A 20842-nucleotide genomic window follows, 5' to 3' on the forward strand; every position below is an offset into this window, starting at 1 on the left:
GCTGTGTCTGAAGCGTTGCTACGTATGGTGCAAAGCTGTAAGGTGTGTAGATACATATAAAGCTGGACTATAGATATTCTTCAGGCTGTTTTGAGTTTGCAGGCTGCAGTACTGTTTTAGAAATTGCTATTTTGGACTTGAATCCAAACCCTAAATCCTACGTACCTACAGGTAGGTGGAAGGTGAAGACAACTGGGAGCTCTTCCCACTAGCTCTGAAGTGCCAGCTCCAATCCAGAAACAAAGTAGATGAGTGACTGCATGGTTTACAGACTGCAACTGAAATATTGTGCTGGCCTGGAGCCTGGGCACAGCGAACACTCAATTCTCCATTTCTGGATGGCAGCTTTAGTACTTCTGCCACTTTTAAACTAGAGATGAGAACTTTTCTCTTTTATAGAGATTGTTGTGAATTAAAACATTCGAGATTCTGCTACCCTGAGATACAATGCACGTGAAAACAATACGAATACCGGGTCTGCTCTTTCATTTCCACCTGTTGGACTAATTACCAAAAGTGCAAAAAGAAAGAAGACTAAAGAAAATCAAAACAGTCGCTGAACTTTCAATTGCTTTACTAAAAGAAATATCTCCCCGGGTTTCTCCATTTACATGGAGCGTGTAGAGTTGCCACAGAGACTGGTGTACCCGAGCACGGGTGAAATAAAGGAGGGCAGAAGAAACCGGTGCTCTGAACTGTCGGAGGGCTCTGGAGATAAAACAGCTCGGTGAGAAGTGCGCCGGGGGGTACCCGGTCCCGGGGGTGCTGCGGGGACGCGCCGGGACCCCCCGGAGGCTCCTCGGAGCGCTCCTACTGCCATACGGGGAAAAAAGCGGCTCTTATATACATACAGACACGTATATACATCCCCATATAGACGAGCACACCCCGGCTGGGTGTGCTGCGGGGCTGCGCGCGGCCAATGCTCTAGCCGGAGGAGGGGAGAGGGGATTAAAATAAGGCACGAAGCGGTTTTAAAAATAGCCTGGGGGAGGTGCAGCACGCAGCCCTGGCCCGGCCCGGAGTTCCTCGGCTGCCTTGCAAGGAGCGCGGCCCCCCCCAGGGCCCGCCGCCCGCCCCCGCTCCCCCGCGGCCGGCAGCGAAGGCAGGAGCCGGGAGGAAGCCGCCCGCCGCCAACTCTTTCCCCGTTTTTCCTCCTCTCCCTTCTTCAGGAGCCCCCACCCCGCCTTCCCCCTCCTCTCCTGCTGCTGCTGCTGCTGCTGCTCTGCAATCGGGGATAAATCAGGGCCGAGCACAGGCGCGCAAGCAGGGAGTGAGCGGGGCTCCGTTACAAAAGTAGCCCTGATGGCGGCGGATCAGAGGAAGCTGGAGCTGCTGCTGGAGTAGCGGAGAGTAGAGTATCTCCCTCTCTAGCTCCTCTATTTCTTCTCTTCCCCCTCTCCACCCACAGCTCTCCATCGTTTCTCCTCCTCCTTTCCCACCCGCTTCTTCTGCGCCTCCTGCCAGGGGGCGGGGGGGGAGGGGGGGGAGCGGAGGAGGCTTTAAAAAACAACAGCCCCCCCACGCCGCACGCACAATAATTGAATTTATTATTATTACCGTCTCGCCGACTTGGGGAAAAGGAGGAGGAGGAGGTTGGGGTGTGTGTGTGGGGGGATCGATCTTCGATCAGGAAGATGGCTGCTGGCTGGCTGCTGGTCTTTAGCCTGACACTTTTCCAGTCCCTGGTGATGAACCACTCCTCGGAGGGACCCTTCCCTTCGCCCACCACGTAAGTCCCCGACGGGTGGGCGAGAGGGGCGAGGGGCAGCAGCTGGGGCTCCCCGGGAGCCGGGGAGAGCGCGGCTGGGGCGAGAGCACAAAAGGCGCTCCCCGGGCAATAAAAGTAAGTGTGGCTGGGGAGCGGCGGAGTGGTGAAACGGCAAGGTTTCGGCTGCCGTGGCTTGAGCAAGAGGGGCCGAAAGGAGGGGACGGTGCCCCGGTGAGAGCGGATTCCCCCGAGTCCCCCTCCCGGTGCGCATGGCCCCGGCGGCGAGCTGCGCCCGCAGGAAAGTTTCCACTCCCGGGCAGCTCGTCCCTCTCCTTCCGAAAGGGCTTATTTCTGGCAGGAATATCGGAAAAAAAATAATAATAATAGCCATCACTTGAGCGATTTAATTCACGTTAGAGGCAGGGAGAGGTTTTCGTGCCGTCCTGAGGCAGGACGGCAGTGCCCGAGGTGTGGGCGCGGGCGAAGCTCGCTCCCAGTGGGATGGGTGCCAGGGCGCACCGCGACTATTTTGACAGCTCCGGGGTTTGTTTTATCCATGTGTTTGTTCGGGTGCTTTCGTGTGTGCGCACGCATGTGCAAAAGGCGATCTTTTTTAGCTAGCTGAAAGCAAGTAAAGAAGTGTTTTCCTACACGTCCTCGAGTGTCGGCCTTACAAGGCGTTGCATGTCAAAAATCACCTTGGAGAGAGCCTGTGGATACTCGGGGCAGGCGGCTTTGTTTTGGCATGGGTGTGAGACAGAAATCTTTAAGCCACCGCATACACACCAGCGTGAAACTGTTGCCCAGAGCAGTGCAAGGATCACACAAGAAGGGCGAGCAATAAAAGAAATGGCAAAAATAATCCAATGCATCATATTTGAGATATTTGTATATATACAAACACTATGGTCTAATGACCATGTTTTCTTCCTTTCCCCCTTTCTTTCTCCCTTTATTTATTTATTTATTTTTAAGCACTTAGTCCCTGAATCTGGGTTAAAGCTATCAGTAGGTAACTTTTAAGTGGATGACTCACTTTAATGCTTTTTACCCAAGAAAAATAGTGCTGATGATACTCTTCCCTATTGTTTAACGCTGGGTGGAATTTATTGCCCTTGTTCATTCTGTGCAGAAGGATGAGTATACAGCAATTACCAGCAATGCATTTTCACCAATTAGTACTGCTGGTAGGTTGTTATAATTGGATTCAGTTCTGAGTATCGGCTCCATTATGAAAGACTCAAAGGGATGTTCCTCACACTGTTAAATGAAAAAAAGGAATACAAAGATAAGTGTAAAATAACCACTTAATATCTTCTAAGTTGAGTGCATATTGCCTTTCATTGAAAGGAAAATTATCTTTAAAATATTCTGGTGTTGCAGTTTTAAAGGCGTACCATGTAAAAGCAAGAGTGACAAAATACAAAGCTTGGGCTTTTTAAATCAGTGCTTTCCTTGTGCTTGAGCTCCTGTGTTTAACTGTTTCTTTTTGAACTGATGAAGTATATCATACACAACTAATCACACTTTATCTTCTACTTAGATTTACTTAATTTTAAGAGAGAGAAGTATGGAACCTAGGGAAGTAGAAAGAAGCCTATATTAAAAGGTCATATAAATTCAAACAGAAGTCTAGATCACTTTTTAGTATAATGTTACGTGATATTTCTTTAAAATTATTTTCACTCCTGTCCATGTTTGCCACTTCCCTTAGAATTTACCTTTACTGCCACTATTATAACAGAAATTGTTAACAGGGAAACAGACTATATAATGGAACTTTAATTATAAGCTAAATCTGTGAATAAGTAACTCAGAATATGGACAATAGTATTTCCATATCCTTCATAATCTACTTACTGTTAACTTTCTTTTTTCTCATTATTATTCCATTGAAATGTTGCAGAAATGATCTATAGTGCTTATCCATCCTTCATAGTAATGTTTCTCCTTTGAAATTAAATCAAAGTGCAAATAAGGCTTGGCTCATTTAGGAGACAGCACAACAGGTTGATGGAGGGAGAGCTGCTTTGCAAAACGTAATGATGTAACAGGTGAAAGAGAAATTTTTTGGAATCTCTTTTAAGACTTCACAGTTAGTGGTGTTTTGTTTCCTACTACAGATTACAAATGGAGAAAAACAAAGAAATGTGGCAGAAATAGGAATGCTCTTAATTTGAAGTATTTTATATTCTAAGAATATTAAAAATAGGAGAAAAAAAAAAGAGAATGAAGGAAAGAAAATATATTAATAATTGAAGAACTGAAGATTAGCTGACACTGTGTTCTGAGAGAACTGCCTTTTCCCATTATTTTCAGTCTATTTTTCTTTTTGTTGAAAAGTTGCTCTGAGGAAACAGCTTTGCCCAGCTGTTGTATGAAAAATGTGCATATTCAAGGCTGTATAGTTTGTGATCTCATCAGCAACTCATTACTGTACAATCACTTTTCCTTCAGTCATCTGTTCCTTCTGTATCAGTAAATATTTTTAACATGTGCTTTCACTTTTCACTTACACATAAGTGTGTATCACCAATACAGTAGTGCACAAGTATGACATATTTTTTAGCAAAAAATGCTGAAGGTTTAAGCTATGCCAGTTTGATAGAATCTCAGTCATTTGATTCATCTTCCTTCACTGACACGGCAAAAAGACTTTGATATATTTACCCGGCAACGTACACAGAATTTTGAGTGAAGGTGTGTGCTGTATGAAATGGGAGCCTTAATTCTCACTGAAAATATGAGCAGGTGGCATAAGCACATTTGTTGCTTCCTGTGTTTGAATATTTCACTGCAAATATTGGCGTCTTCCCATAATTAACATTGTAGGTATAGTGGCAATTATGTCTTGATCTTTAGATGTCAGGCTTATCTACTGATCAATATATATAAGAGGTTTTATTGAAATGCAAGATTTTCATTGTATTATGTATTAGGGATATATTATATGTTAGCAGAGAATAACAAGCTCTTACTTTTAAGGTAGAAAGTCCAAATACTTTAATTATACTTGCAGCAGTGCAGATATTTTGAACTTATATGAAATATTGGTGTATGCGGTTCTCCTATCCGTATAGCCATGCTAATGCTAACACCGTACACCATGCACTTCTTTCTTCTTTTCTAACCTTATCCATTTCTTTATCATCTATATTTATGCAGATTTAAGAAAATCTGCATAAATTGTTAAGAAAATATGTAAATGTACATTGCCTGGTAAAGGTAGCATAGGGATCTCTTTATTATTGTTCTGTTATCTCTCCTGCATGAAAACAGATAGTCTTAAGTTTAAAAAATGGTTTAAAAATGTTGTAATTCTTAAGAAGACTTTTGACATGGTATGTCTTACCAGTGTTGATCTTTCTAATGATAAAGAGCAACATTTGATATAGAGATGTACCTACTGCTTCCAGATAAGTCTGGCTATTCTGATAAAAAAAAAAAAAAAAATAAATTAAATTAAAACCAGGTATTTTGATTTTGAAAAATCCAGGGCTGAAACCTTTCAATATTAATAGTACTATTTCTGCAATTACATCATTCTTAATATCTCTTTTTATTTTATCTTCTCTGATTTTCATCCCCTACTCTTTTTTTTTTTTTTTTTTTTTTTCCCCTGTATCTTCTACACTTCTTCCCTCTCACTCATCTTTTTCCATATGTTTGGATATTTGAGTAGAGAATAAATTACACATTATATTCAAGACAGATCTGCTACTTAGATTAATTGGTGTCAAACATCTAAGGATAAAAATAATATGCAGAGGATGAAATAATATACATACAAACATACATATATGTACGTATGCAGGCATGAAAACCAGAGACAATTTTAGAAAAGAAGTTGTATATTCCCTTTTCTTATTTGCGTGAATCATCCTTACTGTTTCGGTGTCATTAGGACAACTCGGGGAAGTCTGTATGACTCACATGAATTAAGGCTTGCACAACTGTGATGTTCATATTTTTGGTTTGTGCACATGGACCTAACAAGTGTTGGTCTTGGTGAGAATGTTGCTGGGCTCGGTACGTAGCGTCTCTTTCTATACAAAATCAGTGACTGAATCAGTGTTCTTTTCATCTGTTTCTACTGCAATACTTAGGGATTTTGACACCTCTTACATACATACAATCTCATTTTTTAGCATAAAATCTGTGAAAATTTACTGCTGATGCTAATTAGGAAAGGCAGTTGCATTAATAGATTGTACAATATCAGGCTCCTTTGTATTTGAAAACTGTATTTTCCAGTCTATTTAAAAATCTTCATTATCAGGAAAAGGAAATCTTCTGAAGTATACCTTCCTATCAGTGAATTGGAAAGAAAGCCAAAAGATGTATCTACTTAGAGCCAGGGAAATGCAGTATTGCCTCTTAGTATTTTCTCAGCAGCACATCTGAATGCTGAGCATTACGCAAGATGCATAAAACCACAGATATTTTTAAAAGTATCACTCCAGTCAGTTCTTCTAGTAGAAACATACTTAAAGATCAGTGCAGAACAGCTTGTTGATTGGTGTTGTTTTATTTTTGTGAGTGTCTCTGCACATGTGGTGGTGATAAATGCAAATTATTTGGATCCACAAAGCATTTTTCTGTTTCACATATTTTATGATGTAAATTGTGAATGGGTATTTTTTATTATTCTTTTTGTTTGTTTGTTTGTTTTTATGCTAAATTCTTTCTGTTTTCCTCCTGGACGTTTATGCTGGGGCCTTAAAACAGACATATTCTATAAATCTGCATTTTATTAGGTATGAAAATTCAGCTGAAAACATCAAAATAGACACTGATCATAAGAGATGAAATTTCATTGAAATAAATCAGTGTTGTAGAGGTTCTTGCCATCTTTCATTTTGCAGTGATGCTATTTTCAGAACTGTATTGCTCATACCCTGCAAAATGATTTTATCCAAGAATTCAGCTGCTAGAGAGCTGGAGCTTGGCAGCGCATTAGTCTGAAATGTATTCATTGTTAAATAGAAGGCCTGTTGTACAGATCTTAAAAAATATTTATCTAGCAGAGCATTTTAAATTGATGGAAGCATGGTCAAATTATTATTACTTTAATCTTTTGTAACAAAGAAACAAAATAGTCCGTGATTGTCCACTGATAACTGTGATCTGACATGCTTATGCTTTTATTCTTTACTCTTCCCTTCTTTGAGAATCCTTTACCCAAGGTAGTATTATCTTCCAGACCGATGTTTGACTTAAACCTCTGTTAGATAGGGGTTGCAGTTTAGGAGCATTTTAGTAGGTTAAGAGAAAAATGGCTCACTCTTTTTGTTGTTGAACGTAGTAGAAGCAGAATTGGGCCCCAGACTGTTTTGTACCTTTTTCGCAGTAGTACAAGAGCTTTTGATCTCTGTATGCTTGGGATACATGTTGTGCCTAGAGTGTTTATAAAGATTGTGGTGGCAAATACTAGTATTATGGACTACAGAAAATGTTGTTTTCTAGTGCCTTGTTAAAACATCTACCTTAGCAGAAGGAAAGATTTACCAGAACATAACACTGGAATAAAATTGTTGTACCATAACTATAATTTGGTGAATGCGGATGTCATACTTTTGTACGTGCTGAATCAGGCTTCTTGTTAGAAAGAAAGAAAACTCGGTGTTCTCAGGATTCAGGTAAAACGTATCTAGCATCATGAAAATGCACAGAACTTTTAAAAAAATAATAATCAACTACAAAATGATAACTGTGTTTCTTTCACATCCCCTAATCTCTGCTTTTGTCACTCTTACCCTGCTCCTGCATGAGATTTTCCCTTCCATCTCCAGCTGTTGAAAGATAGGTATTAATGAATACTGAAATGATTCACATTTGAGGTTACAGCTCTGATTTATTTGTCTTGTTGCATCTATTAAATAGCCTGATCCTGTTCACTTTTCTCAAAGTATATTGATTAATGCTGTGTTTTTAGGACCAGACCAATAGCTGCATTTTGCAGCAGTTATGCCATTGCTTGCTATAGCAAACTGGTTATTGCCATTATATAGTGGCATGATTCTTCTTTCACTCTGGATTTACAGTAATAAAAGAGAACTGAAGCCAATATTGCTTGAAGGATATGACTTTTATACCAAGCAGTACGGCATAATACAACAAGTAGTGATTCAGGATGGCTCGCATGTAAGGTATATGCAACACTGGTAGTGAAGAGTACCACTCTCAGCTCAGTTTATTGCTGAGTGTTGCTTATGTGCTGGATATTCTCATTTAGGGCCAGGCTATCCTGCTGAAATTAAAAAGTGACATTGATAGTCCTAGAAAAAAAATCATTGTAAGAATGAAGATTATCAGAATATGCCTCAGCACTTTTTAATAGCTAAAAATTAACGATGCATGCCTGTAGCCGTGCAGTTCAGGAGGGATTTGTCTCATCCATCTCCAGTGCTTCCCAAATTATTTATTGACATACTCTTCTTCTCAGCAAACTCAACTGTTCAGATCCTCATTCCTCCCAGCCTTAGTAAGTTTTCAGCCTGGAATGTAAAATACGCCCTCTCTTTCACCAGCACCTTGTGAGAAGAGGGCAGCTTACTGTTGGGTTATGTTACACCAGGGGTGTTAGGGAAAAGACTGCCTTCATTCTCATCTGTTCCTCCCCATGCTACCTTTCTCTGTGCACCAACAGCAAATAGATGACAAAGACAGGAAGCTGAATCTTTCCTCCTTGTATAATTTCTGTGATTTATTTACAAAGATTCTAACAAGTTTATGAAAGAGATTGACATTTTTTTGCATCAACAAATCAGCAAGCTTTTGCAGTTAATTACAGTAATTCAAAATCACTTTTTTTTTTTTTTTTTTTTTTTTTTTTTTTATCTGAGGCAGGCCTGAAATACCCATAGAATATGAATATGAAGTTATAATATTGCTGACTATTAAAAAAAAATGTTTTATTATATTTTTCAGCTTTTTTTTTTTTTTTAAATTGCATTCTCAATCCTTCTCATTTGAGTGTTTGTCTGGAAAAGAGCTATAATCTGACTTTGTAACAGATATTCTACATAGTAATTTAAGCATTTTTTTAAAATTTCCCCTGTTTCTGTAGAGCCATGAATATGGAACCAGGCATTCAGCAAAAACTTTTATTTATTTATTATTATTATTTTTTAAAATAGTCTTATGGATCATCTGGGGTAACCATCTTGCATAGCAATCATTTGCTTTAGCATAGAGGTATATATTTGATCAGGAATCTTTCTTTCAGCTCTTCCATATTGAATTGTGAAGCAGATAATAACATGAATGTGTTGCTGAATTCAGAATTTATTTTTCGGAGTGATCAAATGATAAATTATGTTATATTTTATTTAAAGGAGAAAAGCAGAACTCAGTTCATCCAAAGAATTTCATACCTCAGGTGTTTCTGTCTCCTGTGCCTTTTTGCAGATCACCACTAGGCTGGTCTAAAGGCTTAAAAACATTCCCCAGCCATATAGTCTCTACCTCTCTTATCTTTGCTGGGATTTTAAAAATATTTTGCAAAGCATGGACTAAATCTTTAAAGTAGGCATATAAATACAGTTATGAAAGTTTTATGGGTAGGGTTGCAGGACTAAGGCCTAAATGAAGGCATGTCAGTATCACTTTTAATATCATGATGCGTTTTTCTTTCTGCACTAAAGCAGCCATAAACAAACTAGTGAAGGGAAATTTTCTTTGTTCTTAGAATGAGGAAAAAAATGCTACACCTGGCTTGTACTGACTCTTGATGATGAAACCTTTTCCATAGGAGGAAAGTGAGTCCTAGGGTATGTTTTGTTGAAGATGATGAAGTGAAACAGTTTGCACTCTGAGCTAGAAGGATCATTGTTTTTAGTATTGCAGGAAGGAGCAGAGTCATAAAGTGAAAATGACCAGAAGTATGAATTACAGTATTTCAGAGGTCTGACTGTGCTTTTAGGCAAACCAGGTCTACAAATATGGCACGAGTGGCAGGCTCCAAGGAATCAACCTTGTTTGGATGCAAAAATTCTCTCTTTGGATTCAAAATTTTCTAACAGCCATGATACAGCAATTTGCAGAAACACATAACTATTTATATCACCTCAGTTAAGGCTTTCACTGTTTTTAACCTGGTGTTATGGGTAACAATTTACTCTTGCACATATAGATCCAATATTCCATTAAACTTTTCAAATCGTTAGGGAGTAAGTTCAACATTCCATTAAAACACAGGTTTTGATTTATGGTATTCTGCTGTGGACTAGTGGAAAAATGGTTTATTTTGTAAATGGTTGAATGGACCCTCACAGTAATCATTTCCCCCAGTGTGTATTTGAATAGTCCATTTAGCTGATATGTTGTATGGATCCTAAATGTAGCCTTATCTTCAAAGAAAATGCTCTTAAATTGGTGAGTGCTCTGCCCTATGAGATATGTTGGTAAAGTGTTCTGTGAGTTTAGTCAAGGTATACACTAGCTTCCTGTGTAGATATCAATGTAGATATTGCTTTTTGCAGAATATGGTTTATTTCTTTTCATATATTAAATTAGAATAAAAGATGTATAATAGTATATTTTTTTCAATAATTGCTTAGAACACTTCTTCAGATGTTATTGAATGTTCGTATTTGCTGTTAGTCTTATATGTAGTTTCATTGCTTTTTACATATGGATGCAACAAGTTCATCATATTTTTTTCAAAGACAGCTTAAAATAAAGATAATACATACATGTATAATAATTCCTGGCAAAAGAAGGTGGAAATTGAGTGTATTGAGCAAAGAGTTTTGTTGCACCATGATCTTCTGTAGGAAGTTCTCCTCTAGAATGTATGCAGCTGTTTGCATATTCCGTAATGCAGCAAGTATTACTTGAGCTGAGCCCTCTGTCATAACTAAATTCAGTGGTGACTAGTGTATATATGTATATTATATATATATATAATAGAAATAAAATTATTGTAAATATTGTAAATAAAGTAAAAGGTTTTTAAATTTATGTTTTCTGTGATGTACATCCTGAATTGTATGTATCCTGGCTGAGGATATTATTATTATAGTTCCCTCTCCATAATTTCCATTATTATCTGCTTCTCATTATCTGCCTTGCGTTTTGGACCTTAGTTTCTTCCACATTGATTTCTCTCATCAGTAAAATAAGAGGCTGAGGCATCTTACCATTTAGTCAGGCGAGGGTTTATTGTCAAGATTAATTTGTTAGCTAATGCCTCCAAAGCCCTCTGTAGTTGAAAAGTGTTAAGTTGTTAAGGCTTGTTTATTAAGATGCTTTTATGCTTTTTTTTTTTTTTTTTTTTTTTTTTTTTTTTTTTTGCCTTATTCCCACCTTGACTCGGATACTTGCATGACTAAATCTTTCCTGGGTGGAACTTGAAATCTGGAGAGTTAGAAGAAGTTAATCCCCATGATCTTCTTGGATGCACACAGATTGTAAAACATAAGCTTACCAGCATTTTAGGAACTACCAGGAGTCAGCAAAAATCTGCAGACAGTATCATGAAAAAAAGCCAGCACATCTGACTCATGCCAATGCTGTGTGTTAGCTGCGTTCCTGTGCCACATTGCACAGCATTTTTCTTGATGTTGAAATCATTTGGAGCTATAGATACCTGGATTATCTGAAATGTGAACTGTTAATATTTCTTATTTTCTAGTTAAAATAGAGGCAATAGGTGGTTACAATAACAGCCAAAATAACTTGTGTCACTTGGGTTCATTAACCTGATTCCACTTCTTTTCAAGAAGTTTGCTACTGTTTTTATTCCTTCTGTTCCCATTTCTGAAATGGGAATGGTACCCCACTGCCATCCTGCTTGAACAAGCGTGTTGCATATTGTAAGTTGTCCTGCTTTCTGTGAGAAGGATGTTCACAGAAGTACATAAGTAGTGCTGTTTAGGGGGTCTGGCATCAACTTATTCCCATTTATGGACTAGTAGCATGCCTAACATAGTCACTAATGATCACTAATTATCTGAAAAGGATGGAAGCTGCTCAGATTTCAAGTAGTTTGAGTAGTTGAAGTAACATAGTTTTCATAGCAATTGTTTTGATTGGCCTAGTAACAGTTACAACAAAAGTAATAGTTATAACAGAAGTGCAGTCCTTACTATTTTATTTTATTTTAAAAACTACCTTTCCTACTTTGACTACCTTTCCTACCTTCTGGATTAGACTTTCATCTTTTCTGAAGATATTTTAGATATTGCAGGTAGGTATATAAGCTAATAGAGAGGATTGCTAATACAAGCTGGAACATGTCTTAAAGAGATTTCACTATACAATACACATGGGGAAAAGCTTTGAAGTAACTGAAAGCAAAACCTGGTTCTTGTAGTCACTTCTGACTGATTAGAAATACACAAAGGATTAATTGGTTTGTTGCATGACTAAGAGTATGTCTCAGGATATACTCTGAATGTCTTTAGAAATGGTTAGATACCCTATTTCATCTTTCCTTGTGCCAGTGTAATTTCAGCAAAATGTGTATCAGTCCTGTATCATTTAAATCCTAGGTGCAGGGATGAACCCACATAAAACAGTTTCTGATTAAACACATACAGGTTTCATGCCCACAGAATGAGTCATCACTGTCAAGGCCTGATTGTAAAAATTATATAAAATAAAATGTAATACATGATTGTATTAGGCTATACAGAGGGGAATAGTAAGATATTGCAAAGAAACCATGCATGATATCAGATGTGGTCATTTGTCTTCCTTTTAAATGATAAACTCTGACAGCACTTCATTGTCTGTGCCCCACTGAGCAAGTGTCCATGTAAAAAAGAATTTAGTGTGCCAGAAGGCACTGAAAAATGTTCTCAGAGGTTAGGAACAAACACAATTTTATATACATATGGAATTGTAAGGAAGAAATTTTCTTTTTTTAAAATACTGCTGCATCTAGTAATATTCAGGATTCTTGTAAGCATAGTAACATTTCTTACTTGTAAGAAGTAATTTATTTTAACCCCCCACAATTGATTAATTTGTTCACCTTCAGGTATGAAATCTTGATTTTCAGGTAATTAGCTTTAAAATCACTAAGAAACCAAAAGAATTCCTTCCTCTTCCCCCCCCCCCCCCCCCTTTTTTTTTTCTTTTTCTCAATGAAGCTTGGTTTAATCTGAAAAGTGATGCTGTCTCTTTACAGGGCCATGAGACCCCAATTCTGATGTGTTAGCTTCTTTCTTATTAACAGTATTTGATATCTTTACTCCTCTGCTATGTAAGTGTTACTAATCTAGATGCACTCTCCTAGTCTGCAAAATTGAGATTAAAAGCACCCGTCACTTTCTTGTTTAGATGGTGAGAGACACAGTTAACAAATGGTCATAAATAATATCATAGTAGATGTATAGAATAATACTTAGACTGCAGATATTTTGCTGCTAGTGATTTTGCTTTGCATAACTCCATTTATTCATAGAATAAACTAATTCTATGGCCTGCAAGGTAGTTTTGCATGAAAATGCTCAGTTATTCTTATAGATTTCCATGCTTCAACAAAGACATTATGTATTGAATTATGATGCTTTCAGCTTGGCAAGCACAGGTTAAACATCAGTGATTAAATATTTGGTTCTACGTATCTAATTACCTGGGGCTCTATTTCTTTCTAGTGAATAGATTCTACTCCACAATTGTCCCATTATTCTCCATGGGATGAATCTGTTTATAGATAGAAATGCTAATCATTTTTATTTATTTATTTATTTATTTTAATCTAGGTTAAAAGTAAATTATAAGGTTGTAAAGCTAAACATTTGATAATTAGGAAATGTATGATATTGAAATTGGCCTTAATTTGTCTACCTTCTACATCTTCATTGTGATCCACTTTTCAGTTACAGAATCAACCATTATTTTTTCAACTGGAAACTCATTTTATTGAGCATATGAAATAGAAATAGACTCACAAGGACAGAAATATGCTTACAGTGCGCTTGCACTGTATTTACAATGTGTTACAATGGAGATGTATACTTATTTTACTTATTATACCCGCCTTTACAGCTTTTATGATTTCAACTTAATAAGAGGTGCTTTATTTTATTTATTTATTTATTTATTCCTTCCCTGTAGCTAATTATTCAAAATGTAACTCCTACATATGACAAACAAGACAGGTGGAGTTCACTGATAATTTTGGTAAAGCTGCAAAGGACATACCTTGTCTCTGGCAAGGAAAAGCTAGTAATAGCTTCCACTGCAGGGAGAGCTTGCAGAAGCATCTACCTCAGAACTGGAAGTCAGGTATTAAACAAAAGCTATATTTTGAACCCAAAAGCTACCCTAAGCAAAGAGATGTTTTTGAGATATATTTAGATGTTTTGTGTTGCTAGAATATTGTTTCATTACAGGAAGAGAACTATCTGGCTGATCCTGTGTTTTTTATGTTGTGTGACTTCAGTAATGGGTTCATTCCTTCACTAGGCAGGAATTATTTCATAGCTGGGATTTTTCCTGCAAATTAACAGGAAATGTCAGCAGTATACCACTAAAATGCCCCTAGCATTTTTGGTTACCTAATGGTGCAGGAAACTCATGCTTCTTGTGTGAGTGTTTAGCTCTACATTTGATCTTGGGATTATTTTGCGAGCAACCATGGCCAAATTTAAGAGATTTCACAGGTACCTGGATTTATATATTTGTGGTGTACCAGATCCAGCTGGTCATACATTAATACTTAATGGCATATGTGTGGGTAGAATTTAGTCAAGGATTTCTTAAAGACCAAATAGTCAACCTACAAACTGGAGATGTGCAAACTCATTCATTCAAAGATTGGTTAAAACGAAGTTGTTCGTATTTCCTACAGGGAAACATCCCTACAGTATCCACAAAGTAATAAAACAAGTTTGTTTCCTTTTAAACTTGCCACATCAGGAGTGGGGTTTAGTCCAAAATCTTTAAATAAATATATGATAAGCAAATATAAACTGTAGGAGGCACACAGTTTAATTGTTGTTGTGAAATGGAGTTTCTAATTCAAGAGTAATTTAGATAGATTCTAGTCTGTGATTTGTTATTGTGTGATTTGACATGGACACACGCCATCCATGTGACATTTCTTTCACCTGAGAAAATTGGATAATGAACTAATGAAGGTTTTCTTGCCTGATAATACTGTCTGTTTTCAGAATGGAGCAATTACAGAGTCTTTTTAGCACTCGATGTCTATCTAAACAAAATCAATGCAAAAATAAGTGCAATTTAAGTGAAGTATTGTTATTTTACACTGTTTATGTAGTTCTCTGAGAGTCTGAAATGATGCAGTAAAAAAATTCTTTGGAGCTTTAAATTCAGTGTGTTTAATGACCACATGATCTTTTGGTTTAAGTCATTCACAACTGTTTGTGTGTATACAAATTTAATGTCTTATCGTTGCTACACTTACTTTTTCTAGAATAATACCTTATTCTATGTATCTTGATACTGGACTCGATTGGGATTCATGTGGCTTGAAAGGTGTAAATTGGGAACAGTTGGATTAAAGATTCTCAAATATATATGTACAAAAAAATAAAACAGGAATTTCAGGGTCTGTTTTTTTTTTTTTTTTTTTTTTTTTTTCTCATCTTACTCAGTTTTCTCTTCCATATGTGAGTCCTTTAAAAGGGCAGAGAATTGTTTGGACAATGCATTCAAAATGTAATATGTTGTGCAAATGCTGATTTTTGGTATTACACTGCAGAGTAAAAATAAAATCTGAATACAAAGTGCCATTAGAAATAAAAAAAGATGCATGCCTATTCAAGCTTTCACCTGCTTTGCAGACCAACCTATAAATTAAGATAAGGAAAATTCAGATTAAATACACAAAATATATTGACAGTACAAGTAGGTAGCTCATGAATTCATTCTGTAAGTTTTTGTGGTCTTTTAAATCATTGAACTTCTAACTCTGCACTGAAGAGAAATCTGAAGAAAGTCAGTACTAAACAGAAAAATCAAAAAGCTCACTCCTGCATTATATGGGAACTAGATAGTACATTTTTGATTACTTTGCTTTTTTTTTTTTTTTTTTTTCTGCAACTGTTATTTTACTTAAAAATTTAATTAAGTACATTTACAAGGTATAAGTATGGAAGTGTGTCAAAAATGGTTCTCAATAAAACATTTATATTCTAGACTTAATTTCATTTTTTACATCAAGTGCTTCTAGTTCGTCTGAAGGAATTATTGCTAATGACTCTGATATAACAGATTTTCTTATTTGATTTTCAAAGATTTCTTTCAGTAGATTCAGTAGATAATTGTAAATGATTCCATATATATGAAATCTTAATTGTCAACCTACCCTAAAGAAGCACCATAATTATGTCTTAGGTCCACTTTTGTTTTAGGACACATCTTTTAATGAAATAACTTTTGGTCTTTTCTGTCATCATGCTATGGGGAAAAAAAAAATCAACCTGCATGGAAACAGTCTGTCATCCCAGATTATTTGTGTTTGTAAACAATTTAAACAAAACAAAACAAAACAAAAAAAGCTCACAGACAGAAATTAGATATAGAAGGGAATCTATTGCAGCTTTTACTTTTTCTCTCACCTACATTTCTGAAAATAATTTATAATAAATCTGAATTTATCAAACATAATTGAATTTAACATTTTAAATTTTATTATGCAGTATCTCAGACCAGGAGATGAGTTTTCTTCTTATATCCTCAAACAGAAGCAATGCATACACCATATACATGTTTCCCTGCTCTTATTAGCATAGTACTTAGAAGCTCCAGTCAAGGAACAATACCCATATTATTATGAATTCTGTATGACAGAAGCTTATGAGACAGAGATCCTTAGACAGAAAGTTTGGCATGGAAACAGGATGCCTAGGAGTGATAAAGCAATATAATTCATGTCTCCTGAGGGTTTTCTCTGCTTACTGATAATACCTGTAGGGAAACAAATAATGGAAGGGGTAATATTATGAATACTAATTTGTGTGCCATATCACTTCCTATATTTTTTCCCCTATGTGTTTGTCACTGTTATCAACATAGGAGGGACATACTTGCAATGCAGGTAGGTATTACATATAGCTATATGGTTTAATACCCAACAGAAGGGTATAACCTCTGCCATAGATGACACCATTAGTGATAGTCAGGACAGAACAGTAGCTAAGCCAGTACTTAGCACAAGGCTTTTAGTGTTTTCTAAATATATGTGTTCACCCTTTAGGACTTCATAACACTTGGCAATTTTGTCTTAACGTTCTCGTACTGCAAATGATTTCTACTTGTGAACAGTCCAGTTGTGCTACAGATAATCAAAAATTTATTTGTAGGGCTGTACACTGCTAGTTTATTATATAGGAGCTCGGTGCATTAATTTATCATATTACATCTAGTGTAGTCCCTTTTAGTTTTCAGACCATGGTTGTCTGAAGAGGCTAAAATTTCTTCTCAGCTTTGGTAAATTTTTAGCAGCTGTTCAGACCAACATCCTTTGTATGAGTAAGTTGGGGTGGGAGTAGCGTGTGATATATTTTAACTGTTTGTGTTTGCTTTGCCATATTTCTATGTGGTAGCATTATTATTGGTACTATAAAGCAGTACAACACTTTCCCTTTACTCTGTATGGTAATAACTAGAAAGATATTCTTTAACCGCAGAATTACAATGTATTAAATATTAATCTACACCACACGCAAAGTAAAAAGCACTATACATTTCAAAAGTGTACTAAACCATGCTTCAAATGTAGATTTGTAAAGTCTTTTCAGAATCTCCTAATAGCTGTGTGACCCCACGCATATCACACCATTTGCTGGTGACCTTTTGCTGTGGCTTCTGACCTGCACTAAGCACATCATTCACACCCTGCCCAAAGCCAGCCCCAGCGACTTGTTCAGGAACTGATTTCCAGCAGGTATTGAACCATTTTCTCATCCATCTTTTAAACCATGGGATGACTACATGGGATGTTGATTGCAAAATTCACATTGTCTGCAGTAAAGCTAGATGCTTGCCCCACACATTTAGAAGTTATTATTTCTGTGACATTAAGGAACATGGGATTACATGGAATTTGCATGTGTCCCTCATATATAGGTTAATTCTGTGTGCCTTTAGCTCTTCATTGAGCTGAATGTAAGTTCACTACCCTCTGCATGTTTTATATCTTTTACGTTTGCATCTGTATAATTAAGGGGAATAACTACATAAACATCATTTATGTAAACTTTGCAGATGAGCTACATATAACTACTCACTAGTGGTTAAAACTAATTTTTAGGTAAATAATGAGGTTACTTTTGAGGAGATTCTGAGGTATTTGTTCAGTTGCCACCTATACTGTGCATAGAAAATGAAATATCCATGGTTAGGGGTGTTCAATATCTTTCATGAGGACTAAGCTCTTTCTCTCAACCATACGTGCACATCATGAATTTTTAACAAGTAAATATGCTGTTCATCTGATATTGATGGGAAGAAAGGCTTTGTTGTTGTTGTTTACTTTCTGATAAAATAATAGTTGGTGAAACTTAAGTTTGGTAAGTAATTGATATAGCTTGTTGAACACTAGAGAATGCTTACAGGCCATTTTGTTTCCTGTTCTGAAAAAGAATGCTGGGCAACTGGTGGTGAATAAGATAGTGGTTAAAAGGTTACCGGGGTTATTATGATATGAGTCAGGGAGGGCAGAAGAAATTTCAGGTTTCTTTGTTTAGGATTTGAAACATACCACTTAGAAAGGTGTGTGTGTGTAAATTTAAATAGCATCATTCTCCCCACTTCCCTAGCAGTGCTTTTTATTTGTTCCTAATCTGCATATAACCAAATATTTCTGCTTACTGGGAGATTAAAAATTGTAAAGGAGTAAGCAACTCAGGTGGGATGGAGGTAGTGTCCATATCTTGGAAGAAAACTATTATTCCTGGATGTTTTTCCTTTTGAAATTATTCTTTTATTTTGTTTAAAACTAGGAAAAGGATCTGACACCTTTACAATAGGATTGTTTTGTTAATTGATGTTGTAGTTCTATTTAAAGAAAAGCAATGTGGTTTTCCTTTTATTTCATTTGTACACAGACCTATGAAACATTGTCATAAGAAGTGCTGACATTGACATCCTGAGAGTAGCCTGGGCTCAGACAGGGGTCAATCAAAGCTGGAGTGCCCCTGGCCAGTGGCTCGGCATGGGCTCAGGTATTTACCAGAGTTCAGTTTGGAACAAAAAAGCTGCCACAAAGGCCTCATGCCTTCAGCTGAACAGTAGCAGGGAGATGGATCCACCTGAGGAGCCCAATTTTGACCCATTTGAATGCCATCCAGCTTTGAGCATCGTTGTGGCTTCCCATGGGATGCTGGAATTGCTGATCACTAATGAGGTCCACACTGGGCTTGGAGAGCTCACTGACAGCATGTCACAGAACAGTGGGGTAATATAAATAATAAGATTTTGCTCTGTTTTCTTTATTGCTCTTGTTGCATTTATTTTTAACTCTCTGCTACAAGAGATGGGTCTCTGGATTGCCTGCTCTGTTGCACACACTTTCCTTTTTGCTGGCTGTCTCTCTCTGTCTCTTGACAGGTGTAAGGAGGATCCTAAATATAGAAGCCACCCGTCAGTTGGCTTCAGCAATCAGCAAGCACAGATTTAGAAATTCTCTTAACCAGCTAAGCTCCAGAAGGGTGTTTCTTTTAAACGTCTATACATTTATTCAGTTACAAGCTTTCTTTAAGATCAACCAGGTTATCCTAAAGTATGAAGAATACCATAAGCAAACGTGTCTTGGGAATGACAGTTGTCAGGAATAGCTCTTGTGGTGGAAGGGAGAGGAAATATTTTTTAAAACTCTCATATATTTAAGCAGTTTAGTTAATAGGATAATCTCTCACTGGGGAAAACATTGACATTGGATATAGGCACAAGCTCCAGTTTTTAGATGAAGGAACACAATTTCAGACATAGGTAAATGTATATACTTTTTATGATTTTTTCCGTAGGAGGAGAGACTTAACTTCGGGCCTACTGATTAGTTGGGGCTTACTTTGCTACACACAGAAATTAGGTGGCTGGTGGGAAATATAGTTGCCCTGTACTGAATGCCCATAGTGTTTAATAAACGATTTTTTAACACAGAGTAATATATTTCTCAATGTAGATTTGCTTATAGTTCTGCTGAACTCAGCACAATACTGATTCTTGAAAATTAATTGGCCAAGTTTATTATATTGTTGTTGCAAACAGTTCTAATTATGATATTTGGAAAAAATAAATAATAAATAAAAAATAAAACCTGCATCACTGCACTAAAGACAACTTGAAAATTTGATGTTAGTCAGTATGCAGGAGTCTCAAAATTATTCTTTTCTATGTCCCCAGTTATCAATAGCATTCAGAGATATTTTTTGTCTACAGAGAAAAAAAGTGGATCCTAAAATTCAGAATTGAATTGTGGCAAGTAAGTTACGTGTGATGAAGAATCTTTTTGATACTGATTTGGTTTAATCTTTATGTTTTAGGATTGTAGAACATCTCTAAGATATTAAACATATTGTTAAACACAGAAACATAGGTAAAGGCGATGCCTTTTATTGGGTCAGTATTACAGCTGTACTTTTTTCTTGATTATTTTAGTGCTTTTGTATGTTCTCTCTGGAAAATTCTGTAGCAAAATATAGCATGGTTTTATTATGATTATGTAAGATTTTATTTTTGGTAACCTTTTCTCCTTATACCCAGCCATAAGAAGCCACCTGTTCTCCTGTTTCCTTTTTGGACTCCTTTTAAAATTATTGTAATTTATTGTAGGTAAAATCTTATTGCAGGCAGGTGCCAGGTCTGGAATATCTGCTTATGGTACATCTGTTTGTGGTTTGTTGAGGGGGATTCAAATCTCCAGAATGGAGTAAGAAATAAAAATGGCAGGACTGATCCTGGCAAAAGGGAAAAAAGCTTCAGGTAGAAGATATTTGCAAGAAAAGGTGCTTTCTCAGGGATGGGGTAAGAGATACTGGGATAGCTCTAACTTTCTTCATACAGGTATTCTTCAGCTTTATACCTAAAAATCCAAGCTGCTTCTAATGCACCTTCAGCTTGGAAGCTAAACAATTTTGATAGGTTTGGTTATGAACTTGAGTTTCTGGGTTCAAAGGGTGTTCTTGGGTGTGAACCCTCCAGTAGATT

The 20842-nt window shown here is 36.9% G+C and overlaps 1 protein-coding gene across 10 annotated transcripts in view; it reads left to right on the plus strand.

The window, feature by feature from the left end:
* Nucleotides 1–1063: 1063 nt before the first annotated feature.
* The window catches only part of CACNA2D1 (calcium voltage-gated channel auxiliary subunit alpha2delta 1), a 404961-nt gene continuing 385182 nt past the window's right edge, over nt 1064–20842 (plus strand). For 9 of the 10 annotated variants that reach the window (XR_011804797.1, XM_027459907.3, XM_027459930.3 and 6 more), the window contains exon 1: nt 1492–1732. Coding sequence is in view for 9 of the 10 variants with exons in the window: in XM_027459907.3 (XP_027315708.1) it covers nt 1638–1732 (95 nt within the window). In the remaining variant the exon portion in view is untranslated. Of the gene's footprint in view, nt 1733–20842 lie in introns of all 10 variants that reach the window. The other variant, XM_072027298.1, reaches the window with a different exon arrangement.

Source organism: Anas platyrhynchos, chromosome 1 (genome assembly GCF_047663525.1).
Source record: "Anas platyrhynchos isolate ZD024472 breed Pekin duck chromosome 1, IASCAAS_PekinDuck_T2T, whole genome shotgun sequence".
In the NCBI taxonomy this organism is placed as follows: domain Eukaryota; kingdom Metazoa; phylum Chordata; class Aves; order Anseriformes; family Anatidae; genus Anas; species Anas platyrhynchos.